Source organism: Lygodium microphyllum, chromosome 15, assembly GCF_053477565.2.
Source record: "Lygodium microphyllum isolate KBCC chromosome 15, Lygodium_microphyllum_v1.1.10, whole genome shotgun sequence".
NCBI lineage: Eukaryota > Viridiplantae > Streptophyta > Polypodiopsida > Schizaeales > Lygodiaceae > Lygodium > Lygodium microphyllum.
The window spans coordinates 138,612,245-138,631,486 of NC_141149.1; the positions used below are offsets into that span (position 1 = coordinate 138,612,245).

General features: G+C 41.3%; 1 protein-coding gene across 4 annotated transcripts in view; it reads right to left on the reverse strand.

Annotated features, from left to right (window-relative positions):
* The window catches only part of LOC148025130 (embryonic stem cell-specific 5-hydroxymethylcytosine-binding protein), a 134,484-nt gene extending 115,977 nt beyond the window's left edge, over positions 1–18,507 (reverse strand). For 2 of the 4 annotated variants that reach the window (XM_087694853.1, XM_087694849.1), the window contains exons 1-2: positions 18,257–18,507; positions 8,908–9,064 (exon numbers count right to left, since the gene is read on the reverse strand). In XM_087694853.1, the coding sequence (XP_087550979.1) occupies positions 8,908–9,064; positions 18,257–18,384 (285 nt within the window). In that variant the 5' untranslated portion in view covers positions 18,385–18,507. The remainder of the gene's footprint in view (positions 1–8,907; positions 9,065–18,256) is intronic. The other 2 variants (XM_087694851.1, XM_087694852.1) reach the window with 2 other exon arrangements.
* Between the last annotated feature and the right edge of the window lie 735 nt (positions 18,508–19,242).

Below are 19,242 nucleotides of genomic sequence, written 5' to 3' on the forward strand. Positions count from 1 at the left end.
TGCTGGTCCTGTGAGTGACCCGCTGACCTGCATGTGATTATCCTGGACCTGCACAAGACCTGTTGACCTGCATGCCATATTATCCCCTCTGAATCTAACCTGCACATAAGGATGCTACAGCTCCCTGCAAGAGTCAATACTGCTGGATCACACAGTTTATTGTCATGGGGAAATATAGTGTGCTCATGTTGCAGTTTAACATTCTAATGACCTGCACATGAACTTGAGCAGTACATGGTACGCTCTTGGACTTGTGAATGACCTGTGCAAGATGATGCTTGACCTGTGAATGACCAGCCTGTGTGTGATGAACCTGCTTGTAATGAACTTGGACCTGCACATGACCTACATATGATTCTACAGCTCGATGCAAGTGTCAATACCACTTGATTACACAGTTTTTAATCACCGGAGTATATTGTGCTCATGTTGCAGTTTAACATGATCAGATCAGTGCACATTCAGTTTTGACACAGTAACACAATCCAGTGCGGGGTATTGCAGCCATGAATGCTCTCCCCCAGTATTAAATGCTGACCTGAATGCAGTCATGAAAGATTATGTGAATCTGGACAGAGTTGCAGACACAATGAACATATCCAGGACATATCTATAGAGATCAGTCAAGCAATCACTTACAGTGAATCAGTTGTGACAGTGTAAAGCAAATTATGTAATCATTCACAGTGAATGCAGTAAAACAGAGATTGCTCTAAACTGATTGAATTAGCTCTGATACATAATCCTGATACACTGCACACCGAATGTTGAACTATCCAATGCATTGTATGGTTTAAAAGCAGTATTGATAGTTGTAGTGAATACAACTATGCCCCCACAAGAACAGCAGTTGCAATTGTGTCTGAAATATTGCGTAAGCCTTTATGGACTATGTTACCTACAAATTTTTAGGGAGGGCGAACAACTGATGATACAACAAAATGCAGACACTGGAATGTGGATCACAAATATATGAGGGACGTCTCCAATGAGGAACTGCACAGCCAGCAATGGAAACAGTGCACCACACCTCTTCCAAGAATTCAAGACACAAGACCTATGGCCACAGAGTCTGCAATCACATTGTCTCCCCACAGTCTGGCAGACTTGAAAAGACCTCTTGTACCATTAATGAAAGAAAGTATGAAGAGATGCTTCTCATCATTTGCACAGAACTGTGAATTATGAGACAAAATGGAGAATGTCATACGAGAAAGGGTTTAGGCTGAGATATTAGCCGAAATGAATGCAAAGAAGGAAGCGCATGCAAAAATCAAAAGAATGATGCAAAGCCAGACATCATCTGAATTGGAGCAGATGCATGTAAGCCAGAAATGTTGGAACTAAAGAGGAGCTAATTGCATATAAGAAACAAGAAGTAAATCTAAAAGAGGAACTACAAAAGGAGAGGGATGCATGGAAGGCTTGAAAACAAGAGGTCCATTCATAGGTGGAAGTGGCAAACAAAGGCAAAAAAAGCCGAAAAGCAAATAGAGGAGGCTAGTCCATGGATTGAGGTAGTCAAACCAATTAAGGGAGCACCAATGAATAAGGTGGAAGTAATGAAGGCTTGTCGTGGAGCTCGTTTTTTTTGCAGTCGCCCAGTGTAGGGAAGCACGAGAGCCCATTGATTCACCTCCCAGCCATGCTAAGGAAGACGCAGGAAGAAGCGCATGTTGAACCCTGCCAGCCGTCAATTGCTCATGAGTTATACTAGTTTATAACTCACTTACTTAAGGCCTTGTTCCCACTTACTTCCTAAGCCCCCCGAACCTCGTACGGGTGCCCAAGTCCCCCGGACGGTCATCCCTCTTGTTGTTTCCCCATAAGTTACATTCATTAATGTAACATTTCCTCCCCCTTAAGAATCAGTTCCGTCCTCGAAAACAATACTTGGAAGGTCTAACTGAAATTTGGGAAACCCTTTCCTTAAGGTGCTTACTCACTCCCATGTTGAGCTTTCTTCTAAACAATCTCTCCATTTTACCAAACATTCTTGGTAAATAGTATGCCTTGTTCGCCTATTACGAACATTTAGAATTCTTTCTGGTTCATGCAGAATAGATTGGTCACTGAATAGCTCCTCAATCTTATCATTTAAGACTCGATTATTCATATCACCCAGTTTCTTTCTTAGCTTGCTTACATGGAAAACTAGATGTGTTTTACTACCAGCAAGTAGTTGGAGCTTATAAGCTTGTTCCCCCACCCTCTTAAATATTGTGAAAGGACCACAATACCTGGGTGAAAGCTTTGGACATCGTCCGATTTTCATGGTTTTAGTTTGTCCAGGCACTTTAAGATTGACCAATTCCCCTTCTTCAAAGGAGATGTCTCTTTGGTGATGATCTGCATAAGCTCTAGCTCGATCTTGAGCTTTCTTAATATTTTCTTGAGCAAATTTTAACATACTATTCATATCCTCCAAAAAATCTTTTGTTGCCTAAACCTTTTCCTTATGCAATCCTACTACATGAGAAGCTCTGGGCTAAAACCCATACATTAGCATAAATGGACTATATCCAGTGGAAGAGTGTTTGGCACTATTATATGCAAACTCTGCTATCGGCAAATACTCTTCCCAATTAGTTTGCCTTTTACTTACATATGCTCTCAACATATCTTCAAGGATTTGGTTAACTCTTTCAGTTTGCCCATTAGTTTGCGGATGCTCCACCGTGCTCATGCTAAGTTTAGTATCCAACTTCCTAAATACAACACGCCAAAATTGACTATCAAATTTTCTATCCTGATCAGAAACTATATTTTCCCTAAGGCCATACAATCAGTATATGTTCTCTATGAACAATCTAACCAATTTTGGTGTTTTAACATCAATTGAAGTTGGAATAAACCTAGCCATTTTGGTTAACCTATCCACAATCACCCACACAGAGTCGTGTCCCCCTCTATGTCCTGGGTAACCCAACAATAAAGTCCATGGAGATACTCTCCCATTTTCCCGAAGGAATCTCTAATGGGTGGAGAAGTCCTCCCATTTTCAATCTTTCAGCTTTATTAACCTAGCACTTATTACATTTGACCACATAGTCAAGGGTGTCCTTATTCATTCCAAGCCAATAGAACTGCCTTTTAATAATGCTATAAGTCTTATTAACTCCTGGATGTCCCGCACTAGGGGTATCATGACACTCAAAGAGTATCTGGCGCCTTATTTCTTCATCTTTCAGGACACATACCCTACCCTTGTAGAGTAAATAACCATTATCAATGGTAAAATTCTTCCACTTGAATCCCATTTGAGCAACCCCTAATGCTCCATTTCCTTGTTGAGCATCCTCAGATGTTCCTTCCTCACTGGAGGCCCTTCCATTTGGATCCCTATTAAAAATTGCCTCCCATATGTTGGAATATGCCAATTGGCATCTCCCTTTTAAGGATTCAAGCAAATCAGAAGAGAATTGAGTAAAACTCAATTCACTTATGATGGGCATTCTGTTAAGCGCATCAGCCACTATATTGTACTTTCCTTTCCTATACCTTATCTCATAGTCGAACTCTTGGAGGAGTTCGACCTATCTGGCTTTACGCCCTTGTAGATCCACTTGGTCATTAAGCCACTTAATGCTTTCATGATCCAACAAGATCAAAAGTTTGGCACCGTATAAATAGTGCCTCCATTTCTTCATTGCATGTACTATTGCATACAGCTCCCTCTCATAAACGGAATAATTCCGCTTTGCACAGTCTAATTTCTTGCTTTCAAAACCAACCAATCGACCCTCTTGTAATAAGACCGCGCCTACAGCCTTGTCACTGACATCAGCTTCAACCACGAATGGTTTATTGGAATCCACAATTAATAGTACTGGAGCTGTAGCAATAGCTACCTTAAGTTTTCAAAACTTTCATTTTGGTATCTTCCCCAATCAAAGCTCTTCCCTTTGGTCCGTCATTGGAACAGCTATCTTAGCATAATCTTGAATGAATCTACCATAAAATTCGGATAAACCTAGGAAGATCTGCAGCTCTTCCAGGTTCCTTAGAGATGGCCATTCAATAATTGCCCTTACTTTTTCTAGATCCATTTTGATTCCCTCTTTCAAGATAATATCCCCCAAATATTTAACCTCTTATGCGAAGAATTCACATTTAGTTTTCTTCGCATAAAGGGAATGGGTTCTTAACAATTGGAATACTAACTGTAAGTGTTCCAAATGTTCTTCTCTTGATTTACTAAAGATCAAGATATCATCCAAGAAGACTACTACAAAGTGTCCTAGATAGGGCCATAACACACTATTCATCAACTTTATAAATGTAGCAAGTGCATTTGTGAGGCCAAAAGGTATCACCAAAAAGTCATAATGCCCATATCTAGTACGAAATGCCATCTTAGGAATATCATGGGCCTTAATTCTTACTTGGAGATAGCCTGATCTTAAGTCAATCTTGGTGAAGAATTTTGCCCCTTCTAATGTTATCCTAACCTCGCATCATACAAACAATATATTGATGCTCACTTTTTTGTTGGGGAAGTTTCAATTTTTTGACAAGTGCATAACTTATGAAATTGTGGATAGCAAAGTCATCAATCATGACTCTAACCCTCTTCCCACCTATTGATCCATGCACTCTAAGTAAATCATTAGGCCCGAAGGTAGGTTGCCACATGGAAGTTGACATACAACACCTGTGTTGTACATCCTTGTGCAAGACCTCTAAAGATTTATATATTTCATGCCCCTTTAATTCCAAGGTCTGCACTGCATGGATTTGTTTCTCTTTTCCCTTGCCCTTGTCCTTATCCTTTCCTTTATCTTCCCCCTTCTTTCTTTGAGCGCAATTCCAAGCAGCATGGTTAGGGGATAGGCAATTGAAACACGGCCTTTCTTTTTTGGCCTTATCAAAGTCATCTTGACTTAGCTTCGGCCACACATATTGTCCCTTTTCAAAGGGTTGTTTCTTACTCTTAAGGAATGGCATTTTCCTTTTGAATTTGCTTGCAAATTTTGAGGCCTCAAATTCCTTAGTCTTGGGCTCTGTGCCGGTGGGACTAGTGAGTGCACCTAGACGCGTAATATCTTCATTGATTAGCCTCCTCAAGCGTCTTAGGTGAACTTCTTTTCACTTCCTTTTTACAGGTCTTATCTAGTCCCCTTATAAATCCTCATCTTTTGAAATTCATCTATTCCTTCCAATTTGAGGATTATCTCACGATACTCCTCAAGATATGTCAGCAAAGGTCTTTCCTTTTGTCTGACAAAATCCCAATCTTCCCAATTTCTTTCCATTTCATTCTCAGGAAGAAATCCTTTCAGAAAGACTGATTCAAATTGAGCCCAAGTTTCAGGTATTTTATTTGCCTCCTTTAAAGTTCTCCACCATTTATATGCCTTTGGCCCCAAGGTTAAACTGGCCTCCAATGCTTGAAGATGTGGTGGAGTATTCTTTAATTTGTACAAATCCTCCCATTTTTGGAGGAAGTTAAAGATAGTGTCTTTGTTTCTATCTTTTCCCTCCCCATGAAACTGAGGGGCTTTCATGTCTTTTAACACTGGGCTATCCCTCAACTTTTGGTGGGATTCCCTTGGGTCTCGCATGGTCACATCTACATCTTTCGATGAAGATGGAATATCTAAGGCCCTTGCTTTATCTTTATCCCTTTCGACCCTTTCTAACAATAAGGCTAATTAGGATTTTATTTCGGTGAGTGCTTGAGTTAGCAACTCCATTTGAATCCCCTATGCTTGCAAACAAGCAGTTAAATCATCAAATTGCTCTCGTGTAGCAAAAAATTATTCCCATTATTCTTCTCGCATTCTAGTTTCATGGGGATCCACCATAGGGTGGTCCCTAGAACTAGAGCCTTCTGTTGCCCCCCCTCTCTCTTTCCCCTCCATCTATACACTGGAATTAGAAAGAAAACGTAATAAATTTCCAAACAAAGGTAGGGCACTTCCCTGTATTGCGTCCGCTTGATTCCTTGGCAAAGGGCAAAGACGAGTACGTTGAATTTCAGTTTTCAGCACGCAGCACGCTGGAAATTCCTGAAATTCCCTACTGAAATTGCCTAAGGGAGTGTCGACTTGCTGACCAATGCGATGTCCAAGACTGTAGGAAGCTTCTGCAGCAAGCCGGTTGAAGCCTGGACAAAGTCGACTAGCAATTTCCTACTCTTCACGCGTCCCCCGACCGGCGTTGAACGGCTCTGATACCAGTGTCAAGGAACTCTTTTTTTTTGCAATCGCCCAGTGTAGGGAAGCACGAGAGCCCATCAATTCACCTCCCAGCCATGCTAAGAAAGATGCAAGAAGAAGCGCGTGTCGAATCCCACCAGCAGTCAATTTCTCATGAGTTATACTAATTTATAACTCACTTACTTAAGGCCTTGTTCCCACTTACTTCCTAAGCCCCCGAACCTCGTATGGGTGCCCAAGTCCCCCGAATGGTCATCCCTCGTGTTGTTTCCCCATAAGTTATATTCATTAATGTAGCAAGGCCACCTTGGAAGAGGAGGCCAAGAGAGCAACCATGGTATTATATGTATGTGTAGTAGGATGGAAGGAGAAAAGTAGCCCTCAAGAGGATGCTAAGACTCATCATCAAAATTCGGGCCTCAAATCTATATCTATTATTAGTGCTTGGAGGGTGGGGAAAGAGAACTCTTGACAAGGACTTTGATCCTTTGCTTTGGAGACATGGAGAAGAACACCTCTCTCTCCAAGAGAAGAGCTCTTAAAGGTTAAAAGATACACCTAGATGAGGACCTTAGCCCAACACAAATACTACATCATAGGGAGCATAATAGTATTAGAGGCCTTAAAGAGGGGAAAATGGGCTGTTTGCAAAGATGGGCATGTCATCATTATAAAAAAAGGGCCCATGTGACAATGCAAAGCCGATGAGACACTTAGAATGTCAATGTGGAACTGAACTGAAGCATTAGACTTGGATGCTAGATACTTACAACTTCCAAAATGTGGATCTAGCCATGTACACAAAGACACTCCAGTGCACTCCTAGAGGGTCTCTTGCTAGCTGGAAAAGGCCTATCAACGGTTGCAACAACCATGGCAACCTTCCCCCCTCTCCCCCCCCCTCCCCCCCCCTCTCTCTCTCTCTCTCTCTCTCTCTCTCTCTCTCCCCCCCCCCAACCTCAAAAACGTATTTCCCATTGCATGGGCAATTTTTGCCAAGCAACACCCTTCTAATCCCATTTTCCAACTTATTAAAGTAATTCTCAAAATTGATATTTTAAAACTTATTTTAATAATTATTTTAGTGTCCAAAAAATAATTTCAACAAACCAATTAAATTGGCTGGGCTAATTTGTCTCCCAAGTATCCCTGAGCAATTATTGACCCTTAAATTGGCATTAATTAAACAATTATTGCCTAGTCTCTAATGTCACCCCACTGACATTAGTGGCCAATAAATTGGTATAGACCCAAATTTGACACCAGGTACTACCTAGTACCTAATAGGCATAACTTATTACAACTTTTACCTTCTACATCAACTCATATCTCTTGGTCCTAGGTCCCATATTATGAAATAATTAACTTGTACCTCACATGTGTAAGTTACCTTTGCACATTTGATTAACATTTAATCAAATGCTAAGCAAAGTATTAAACTTTCAAGTCCTTGTGACAGCAAATTTTGTGTTTTTTCAACCTCCAGCAATAAAGTAATCTCAATGATCGGGTGGAGGAAGTCCTAGCCGGCTGTGTTTTTGGAGTCAGAGGAGAACAACCCCAAAAGCATGGCAAATTCAAGGTGGGAGAAGGATGTCTAGCAACTTAGACATGGATTTCCAGGTCATTACAGACCACAAGGTCCCTATTCTACTCACAATTCCCCATGATTAGAAGCTCAATGGAAACAACTTCAACATCTAGAAGGCGATGATGGAGGTTATCTTGGAGTCCTGTGATCTTGCAGAGTTGGTGACCATACAAATCAATGTCCAATGGTCAAAGAGCCCAAAACTCTTTCTACATCTAAGAAAGCTGATTTGGAGAAGGCATAAGTGCACCACGACACGACGAATGCTTGCATCCCCACTTTCATATTTCTCTCTTGCACACTGGCAGTCATTGTGCATATGACGGTTGTGTGGCTGATATGGCTGCACTTGGAGCAGCTTTACAACAAGCCGACACCCATAATGAAAAGTTTTTTGTAGGCTTAAATGAAGCCTAATAAAATTGTCTCAGCAGCTCCAAATAAGCAGCCCTTAAGAGGTAAAAAATAATAGCAGCAAGTGCATAAGACATGCACGACAGAGTTTAAGATGACAGCAAACAAAGATCCAGTCACAATGGGCCTAAGTACACGAGTGTCTCAAAAGAGGAAGGCAATCCAGCCAACTGTTTCTAATAGTTACCTTGCCCTTTCATGCATTTGTGATTAGCCTGGGACCCATTAGGGTACACCACTCTACAAGCAACACAATCACTTGTCTCAAGAACCTCATGCCCAATGTCTTTCATGTGTCACATTATGCAACTTATTCATATCACCAATGTCGTGGTGATGTGGTGCACATTGATCTGTTTGAATCACAAAAAGGTGGTGTCATTTCAGTTTCTGCACTATCATTTTAGTCTCTGCACTATCCATACAACCATATTGACAGCTATGACCTGTAGAAGATCTCAGAAAATGTTTTAGGCACAAAATGTAAGGCATGGCCAAGGCATGAACAGTGGACATTCACTAGTTTTCACAAACTGTTGTGTACAGGGGTGCAGTGCATAACATTATCTAGTGATAAGCTTATGACATGGTTGTGTAACACAAGGTTCTATTTGGGGACCATTAAACAAGCTTGAGAAGTACCTGAAGATAGAATCATGTAGCAGCTAAGAACAGTGGCCATTTATATAAATTCTCAAAATACGTATCCATTCCTATGAACAGCATGGAAGGGCATCTTACCATCCGAAAAAAATCTGGTTGTTCACTTTTCTTGGTAAAACTTGGAACCAACCCCCATTTCATGCAATGCACCACTGGAGCATCTGTGCTTTCCACACGATTGTATCGTACAACAGGCATGTAAGATCCAGGTGACACATTGTACGATGGATGATATCTGCCAATTATATTTCAGAGAGAAACTTAGAGCTTTGATGAATTGCAAAGAAAAAACCAAACACTAGTCAAAGTTTGCCTTGCATGGCTGAAAATTCAAGGGCCATAAACAACCACATAAAAATGGAAGACTAAATCACTGTTCAAGTTGTTCCACATGAAAGCATCGTTCCTGCAATTTGAACACTACTTACACTTTGTAGGGAATGTTCAGGAATGTCTACAGCACACATGATTCCTCATTGACTGAACTTAGTATGAATGTAGTCATTATATGACATTCCAGATAAAAGTCAGTATGATAAGTGCAGTTGCAGCTAAACTTTTAAAAAGTATGGGATTTGATACCTAAAATAAGATGTCATTCAGATTACAATGTATGTGCCAACAAGATTACAATGTATGTGCCAACAAGATACTGATAGGCAAAACATGTCATTCAGGTTACAATGTATGTGCCAACAAGATACTGATAGGCCAAACTGCCTATCCAACATGAATCCACATCCTTGTTTTCCCCTCCAAACAAATGAAGTTCAGATTGTCTCATATGTTATCATCCTTAACAAGCACACGATGACCTCTCATACCACCATGCTTTGAAAGCATGTGGCATGTGCTTCATACTCTACTGCTAACGAATCATTCTGGATCTTCTGAAGACCTCCAGACCTGGTCAGAAATTGATAGAAGATCAAGTATTAAAAAAGAAAGATAGGGGAGTGTTCAAGTCCTGACAAAAGCTGAGGATTAATGGAGCAGGTGGGCAACCAGATCCAGTGACCAAGCAAGCAGACAGCAAATGCCCCATCATCCCACAGGGTCCCATCACAGACCAGAAAATGCCTCATCATCAGACCAGCTCAGGTCAGTTATCACATTGAGAAATTTGACTACATAAGAAATGCTGAATTCAACCAGCTGCCCTCAATGGCTATTGTACTGGCCATGAAATACAACTCTGTTATTTCAGTTCATATGTAACTTCGTCTCTGCATTTCTGCTGCATAAGTGATTTGTGAGCGGTCATTTATTTGATATAGGAACCTGTAATTGTTCCCCAGACCTGTGCAGCCATCATTCATGTCTGCTCATTAATTTCCCCCCATTTTCATATTGGACTCTTTGCCACTTTTTGTGCATTGGGGTAAAACCACCATCATGGTGTTATCCTTACCCTCATTGACTAAGCCCTCACTGTCTAGTTTTATATATTCATCATCTTTCTCCTCCAATTTAAAATCTCCACTGGAGTTAATATCAAATAACACTCACTGCCAATTACAAAACCACTGCATGTATTCAAACCCATATACCACCTGCTACAGTTCTCAAACCAGCTCATTCACCTCCTACCACAAGATCCACAGATATAGAAGCATTACTGAGGAGCAGCAGATCAGATACTATAGGACCAGTTGTGGAGACACCTGACAAAAGGGCACCCCAAGCCTACTGCCCACTACCAGGTCTCAATAGTTTCCATGAAGATACGAAGGATGTTTCCTTTCTGTTTATTCAAGAGATTCATAAAAATATTGGGGTAATGAGCATCCATATCATTCACAACGGACTCCCACTTTACTCATGGACAATCATTGGATGGTTCCTTTCTGTTTATTCAAGAGATTCATAAAACCCTTGGGGTAATGAGTGTCCTTATCATTTACAATGGACTTCCACTTCACCAATGGACAATGAAACCTAGCTGTTGCCTTAAAAGCAACATCATGAGGAAAAGATGAGAAACTCAGAAACACAAGAACACAATGATGATACACTGAACTATGCTATGAGAAGAAAAGGTAATATAGCAGAGCCGAAGCTCAGAAGATAACTGCATTGTCCTGTCTAAATCAGGCGACAGACCTATGTGAAATTGCACATTGAACGGAGTGAAACACAATCCTCTAGGTAGTGGGCTATCGAAGTAATCACTGGAAGATGAAAGACAATTGTTGAGGGAGTGGACCGTAGTCCTCTGATGCCGTCAGAAATGTGGAAGATAATCACTAGCTATCAAGGGAGCAAACTGCAATCCTCTAATGCCGAGAAGTGGCCTGGCCAGCAAAACACAAATCCCAAAGTTTCGGAGCTGTCAAACGCAAGGAGGGCAGCCCAGATGCTAATGGTAGGTGGATATTGATGATGCCTAGTGATGGAGGATGAGCCGGGCTGCAAAAACGCACGTCCTAGTAGCCTCCGTGACATACAAGTGACACCAAGTGATGGAGGAGAAGCCACGCTGCAAAAAAGCAGGTTCCAACAGCCTCTGTGGATAAACAAGTAATGGAGGGAGAGCAAGGCTCCAAAAACGCAGGGCCCAACAGCCCATGTGATAGACTAATAATGCCAACTGATGGAGGAGCCAAGCTACAAAAACGCAAGTCCCAGCAGCCCCTATGATGGACGAATGATGAAATCACTAACGCTCGATGATGGAAACTATCACCAAAGGCTAGAATGCTGACGCCAACCTGGAGATGATGACATCAAACAATGAGAAGGCCTCTAGACTGAAAAACGCAGGTGAAGGTGGAGCGTGATGAAAAAGAGTGCCAACGCCAAGCAAAGTATGGTAACACCAGGTAGAAGATGCCCCAAACACAAGGCCTAATGATGGAACAAGGCGCCTGAATCAAAAGAGGAAGGGTGAAAGCAATCACGAACCGCAATGTTCTCTTGAAGGGGTGTGAGGCCAATGGAAGGGGTTGGTGAGAGGAGAAGTGGTGGGAAAAAAAAAGAAGGTGGTCAAGAATGACCGAAGAGAGATGCGGGGTGGTAATGAATGAAACTACTACCTATTTATAGGCATAAGCTATCTAGAGTGGCGTACCACTATGTGGGCACCCACTGAAAAAGTTGCAAAAATGTGGACACCAACCCTTTTTGGAGCTCTCAATGCGAAACTCTGAATGAAATGTGTGAACTGAACAAGTGATTTCTCAACACCCCCTCTCAAGCCCAAAAAGGGAGAAAGAAAGAGGAGCGAAGATAGAAACGATGAAGAGTTAGAGGATCTCGGAGATCCAAGATTTCCACCTGAAAGGTAACTTGTATTAAGGAACAGTAGACGAGATGAACTGTAGAACCTAACTCTACCTCGCGAGAGAAGCCACTAGCTCCGTAACTCCATGTAGGAAGGAATTCAAAGGTCTCGTCACCAAGTTGAACCTCCAAGGCCTCAATCTAGGCAAGTTCTAAAGGTCTTGGGTATCAATAGGAGAAATGATTGCTCAAAGACAGCCATCCCAAAAGAGTAAATGGTGGGTGGCGAACTTCATAATGAGGAGGTGCCCCCCCCTAAGGGTGCGGTGCAAGGGCCCCCTCGGAAGCCAAACAAGTAATAGCCCCTTCTGAGGGTGAATAAAGTATAGCCCCCTCTGAATCCCCCTCTATGAGAAAGAATCTAAAAACTCATGGATCACGGACTCTGAATCATCTGATGACGAAGAAAGTGCCGCTAGTTGTGCCGAGGAAGGAATCTGGGGTATTGAAGATATCAAAGAACTCCCAAAGATGGCTTCTCAAATCTAAGCAATCGAGGGTAGGGAAAAGGAAGGCTCGGGTTGAGCCAAGGCGATAGTCATTTTCTCTTAGTGGAGCATACCATGGAGCCGAAGTAATGAAAGGAGTCGAACAATCACTCTCTGGAAGGAGCCAATTGCCAAGGGGACGATATCCAACAATCATTGTCTCTTGGGGGAGCGAACTGCAAAACCATGGGTTGTCAAGGTGGCATTCCTAAAACCCTAGAAAAAGTGGAAGCAACCTCCATAGCTAATTGTGGCGGTTGCGAGGAGGCCTTGATAGCAGTCAATCCTCCTGTGGCTCGAAAAGGCTTAGTGCACATCAGATGCGTCTTATTGCCTTGAGCATAAGAACTCGAAAGCCGATGCAAAATAAACTATGTGGCCCAAAAGGGAGAGGTGGCCAGAAGAGGAGCACTCAATTGTTTGTCTATCTGCCTGTGAAGAAGTTGTAGCACCGAAGTGTCAACCTGTAAAAGAGAGGGTGGGTGGGAGAGGAAGAGAAGGATATCTCTGTCTCCTAGTGATGCAACAGAAATGAAGGGGAAAATCAATAGATGATACCGAACCCACCAATTTGTCTCTACCTTCTTTAGTGAACAGCATCTTTAGCTCTCTAAGCTCCTACACTCTAATACCATGTCAAAAATAACAAGTATGCTCTAATACCATGTCAAAATAAGCGACGGAGTAGACACAATAGGGTTTGTGGGGAGTAACACAGTGTATACGGCAAACACTGAGGGAGAAGAGAAACTCAGAAACACAAGAACACAATGATGATGCACTAAACCATGCTATTAGAAGAAAAGGTAATACAGCGGAACCAAAGCTCAAAAGATACCTGCATTGTCATGTCTGAATCAAGCGGCAACACCTGTGTGAAACTACGCAGTGAAGGAAGCGAAACACTTTCCTCCAGGCAGTGGGCTATCAAAGTAATCACTAGAAGGTGAAAGATAATTGTTGAGGGAGCAGATTGCAGTCCTTAGATGCTCTTAGAGATGTGAAAAATGATCGCCAATTGTCAAGAGAGCCAACCATGGTCCTTTGATATCGCGGAGTGACTTGGGCAGCAAAACACAAACCCCAGAGTATTAGAACTATCAAACGCAGGGAGAGCAGCCCACATGTTGACGCTAAGTGGATAATGATGACACCAAATGATAGAGGATGAGCCGGGCTACAAAAATGCAAGTCCTAGCAGTCTCTATGAGATGAGTGACGCCAAATGATGGAGGAGAAGTCAAACTGCAAAAATGCAAGTACCAGCAACCCCTGTACTAAACGAGTGACGCTAGGTGATGGAGGAGGAGCCAAGCTACAAAAATGCAAGTCCCAACAGCCCATGTAATAGAGGAATAACGCCAAGTGATGAAAGAGAAGACAAGCTACAAAAACACAAGTCCCAACAGCCCCTATGTGATGGACAAGTGATGAAATCACTGATGCTCGATGATGAAGACTATCGCCAAAGGCTAGGATGCTGACACCAACCTGGAGATGATAACGCTTTTAGACAAGGAGAAGGCCTCCAAACTAAAAAACACTAGACAAGAATAAGGCCTCCAAACTAAAAAAACACAGGTGAAGATGAAGCCTAATGGAGAAGGGTACTAACACCAAGCAAAGTATGGTAACGCCAAGCAAAGTATGGTAACGCCAAGTAGATGCAATATCCTCCTGAAAGGATGTGAGGGCAATGGAAGAGACTGGTGTCATGAGGACATGTATTTTTGAGACTTCACTTAACATGTAGATTAACTTTTAATTGCATGGTTAAGTAAATGTTGCACATGTGAGGTGTAACTAGAACTAGAGTAAATTTACGAGCCCAAGATCCGAGAAAATCACGGAATGTCAAAGGCAAAAGTTACTATAAGTTATGCTACATAAGTAGTCGGTGGTATCTAGTGTCAATTGTTGGCCTAGGTCATTCATTTCGCCACAAGTGTCAATTGGTGACACTAGAGAAGTAGCATTTAATGGTATTTAATGCCAATCTAATGTCAAAGATCATAAGATGACACAAAGACACTCCGGAATGAAAGTTGCCTAGCCAAATTAATTATTAGCCAATCAAGTTATTTTTTGGGCACTAAAATAATTATTACATTAATTTTCAGTATTTAAAGACTGAAAATTAATATCTAATTATGAATAATGCTGGAAAAACCGTTTGGGAAGGCTACCACTTATCAAAAATGGCCATGCAAAACTGAAAAACGTCTTTAGAGGTTGAAGAGAGGCATTTTAGTGTAATAGTCTACAAGAGAGAGGAAGGAGATGTTGCTGGTCTGATCTACAGCCATTGGAGAACCTCAATTATTTGCATCTACAAGCTGTTAAGACAAGGCAACAATAGTAAATGATTGATTTTCTTCAGTTCTTCGCAAAGAAAGTCTAAATTTTCTCTCTTATTAACATTCTCTCTCATCTCCCAATCTTTCTATATCCTTGCTCTAAAGATTACAACATTGAGATTACCAAAGACTAAGAAATTTCTGATTTCTATATTGTAAACCCTAATCTTCAACAGAAATTAGGGTTTAGCAGCAGACTTGGAAAGCATGCCAGAAATTAAAAGCTCCAAGACTTGGATTCAACAGGGCTATAACTGTTTTCAATCAAATTCAAGTGGAAGGACCAGCAAATCAATGAATTTGGGACATTTTCCATCTCCATCAAAGCAGGTGAAGGCCAATTGACTGCCTGAATCAAGGGGCAAATCAGATTGAAAACGTGCTGGTCATTTTGGACAGCAAGGGGGGTTGAGGAATGACTAAAGAGAGATGTGGGATGGTAATGAATGAAGTGACTACCTATTTATAGGCATAAGCTGTCTAGGGTGGTGCACCATTGTGTAGGCACCCACTAAAAAAGTTGCCAACATGTGGACACAGCTATCAATGCAAAACCCTAAATGAAGTGTGTGAACTAAACAAGTGGTTTCTCAACAACCACTTGGAAAAAGTTGCCCATACAAGTGAGAAGAGGTTGGTTAGAGGCAAGAAGAGGTTGGTTAGAGGCAAGAAGAGAGACGGAGAAAAGATTCTGAGTCCAACTAGCTAAGGGAGAGGCTGTTGGAGAAAGCGTCACCTCAAAAAGGTCATCCACAACTACTAGAGGCAGCCCTAGAATCAAGCAACAACAGCCCAAGGCCTCCATGCAGTAGATGATAACATTCAACGAGGGGTGACTATGTTTCTTAGCTTCCTAGATGTGGACAATAGCTCTAGGGCAACAATAAATTTCAGCCTCTCCTTGCAATGAAACTCTAAAAATTTTCTCTATGTAAAACATTCTCTCTCATTCTCCATCCATTTCTCATCCTTCCCCCAAGGAAAATTCCAACACTTCCAACCATTGAAGGTGGAGATTTTAAAGTAAACCCTAATTAACAACATGGATTAGGATTTGACAGCCAGCTCAAGAAATATGCTCAGATTTGGAGGCCTAGGACTTGAATTTCAACAATTGAAATTGAGTAATTTCAAGGGATTCAAGAGGCCAACCATCCAATAGTGAATTTGGGGCCAAATTTGTCACCCAAGAAGGACAGTGAAGGCCAATTTCCTAAGCAGACCAAGGGATAAGATTAGTTTGAAGGCTTATTGGTCATTTATACAACAAGAGGCGATTGGAGAGCAAATGAGATTCAAGGAATCTTAGTGTATTCCATCCAAATTGTAATACAAGATAAAGAAATACCGCAAGGGGTGCCAGTTTTGGGGCCAACACACTATCCATTGTCTAATATTAATGATAAAGTTGCATTTTCGATTTATGTGAATTTTATTATGGTTGTAATTAGAGTAAATTAGGTCATGACCACCCATTCCCCGTAAGGAAGGCTGGTTTCAACTGGACTTCTCAGAATGCGTTCATTTTTTATTACCATTATGGAGTGCAAAGTCATATTGCTTGACTAAGAAGCCTTCTTCACTAGCAGTTTGCTAGTCACACTAAGAGCTATCTACCCATTGGTACTATACTTGAGTTCTCATGCTGATGTGATGGATTCCATTGCCCACTCTTGATCATCTCTAAGTTCTCTGATTTTTGTTTTCAGTTCAATTTTCAGTGTTCTTGTGTTTATGTTTTATGGTTCTGCTTCCATTGCCACACTCACACATAGGACTCTCAGATTTCATGTATCTTCGCTCAAGCACTCACATGAATGCTTCAGATTCTTGCACAAAGTCCATCAAGCAAGTCCCTTTGCACTCATTACTCTTGCAACTGTATATGCATGTGCTTTAAGTCCTCATCTCTCCTCCTCGTTTTAATGGCAACTCTCTAGATCTTCTACATCTAGCTAAATGAAACCTAAGTACAAGTTTCTCGTCAATTCAATCTGGACACTCAATCAAGTCTCGACCTGGTTTCATGATTAGTCCCAGCTCAATTGAGCTAAATCTGGTTCTAATTCTATTTATGACTGGGCTTGGGCACTGTCCTAGCTCAATTAAGCCTAAGTCAGACCTACTAAACTTGAGCCTAGGCATCAGTTCTGCTTCATTCAATCTCATTTCTCTTTTGATTATGCACAAGTCTGAGTGTAAATTCAATTCAATTTGATGTTTGAAATTAACAAGCTTGTTTATTAAAGGGCTGTGGCATGTTCACGTGCATTTTGACACTCATTGAACTCAATTCTCATGTCTCTACATTCTAAACCCAAGAATAACACTCCTAGAACCTTTTTAGCTGTTGTATCAAACCCTAACCTTGAAGCTTTCAAAATATACCATGCATAATCTGCCTAAATTCTTTGTCCAAACAGATATTAAATCTTGTGTCAGAAAAAATATGTGCTTTATCACCTAAACACATTAACTTCTGATTATACACTTAGCTAAGTTAATCTAATCTAGGCAAGTCTACGTGCAGCCCTAAGCTGATGGAACAAGCTTGCAGTCTTCTTCACCAAGGGTCAACTAATGCACATTACTATTAAGCGAAGCTGAAGTCATGAAAACGACCTTCTTTCCTGCAACTTGAACAATTGAAAGGAGTCGCTTAAACATCTAAAACTTGGATGAGATTTCTACTAAAACTCTAAAGAATCTTACTAAGACACGTGTATGCAGTTGCATTTTCCGCATGGTCACATAATTTTGATGGACCTCCTTCAAACATTCATTGCCTCTTTCGGACGTTCATAGATTATTGTCTAAGAACAGGAGAAATTAAGCTAATCATTCATTCAGCACTTTGATATATTCTCAGGGTGAAACTATCGTCTAAGAACAAGACTAACAATCGGCACGTGTATGCAATACATTTTCCGCATAATCAAATAGTTTTGATAGACTTCCTTGAAACATTCATTGCCACATTAAACCGTTCGTAGATTATTGTCAATGGGTCAGAAATAATGCAGCGTCTAAGAATAGGAGACATTCAGCTTATCATTCGTTCAGCTTATCAGGATGAAATTATCGCATGAAGACACAAAAAATGGACAAGTACTATTGCTGCAAGCTTGACAGGCCATCCAGTCGATCGACATCCTAGAAAATAACAAGCCACATTGTTTTTCGACTGGAAGAAACCCTAGCCTCTGGCATCACTCCGTGATTCATGAAACTTGAAGAGAAAAATTATTCACAAGGCACAGCCTTGTCCCAATAAGGGCTCGATCATTCAAACAAGCCGACCTTACTGAGTCGATAGTTTTGACGGAGCCATGAAATCCACAGGAAGCAGGAACGTCTTCCGGCCGCAAGGTGCAACGAGCTCTACCACACATCGCATGGCCTTCTGACGCTCTCCTGTTCTTGTTCATGCACTACGTTCCATTCTTTCGACAGTCGAAAGAATTTACGTCAGAAAGTACTTTGTCTTTGTCCTTTTAAATATAGAGATATATATACACTGGTGGCCCCCGGTGGTGGGAGTGGGAGGAAAGACTTGCTTTGAACAAGGTGATGTTAAATGCTAGTAGGCACTCAACGTCTACATTCTTCCCGTGTTTCACATGGGTGTTTTTGTGTTTTACACTATCATTCCAAAGCACTTTTCATATGGCAAGAGGATCCACAAGATGTTGATATAAGGAACATAATCCAAACTTTGAAAGCTTTGGCAACTTACATTAATACAATATTGAATATACGAACATGTAATATGTAAGCAAGGCCTCCTTCCTCCAAAATCCTAAATAAATCATTGCCCTCTTTCCTCCTCAACCCCTATTCAATATTAAAATGCCCTCTAAGCATATACATATAAAATATAACTCCATGTATAAAACTATGTTTGGCATGGAATAATGGGAAACACTAGTGTGAGGACTACAATGATAGCAACCCTCCGTGGACCCAAAACAAGTAGAAAAGTGAGAACCCCCCCTTTTCGGGGATGACCACCTCTCCCCTCGCTATCTAGGGGTCATGGTCTCCCTTACTTCCCATTTTCTCGATTTTAGGACACCTTGTTGTTCAAAGGGGTCTTGTTATATAAAAGTAAATATTAGAAACTACCAAAAGTTAACAAATCAGCCAAAAAATGCCCTTGATGTAGCTTTTGGTTAATGTCCTTGAGTAATACACGTAGCAAGATGTCCTCTCCATGCTACACCACAGTCACAATCCAACCACTTGGTAGGTAGTTGTCGATGGCCTTCATGAACCTCATGTACCTA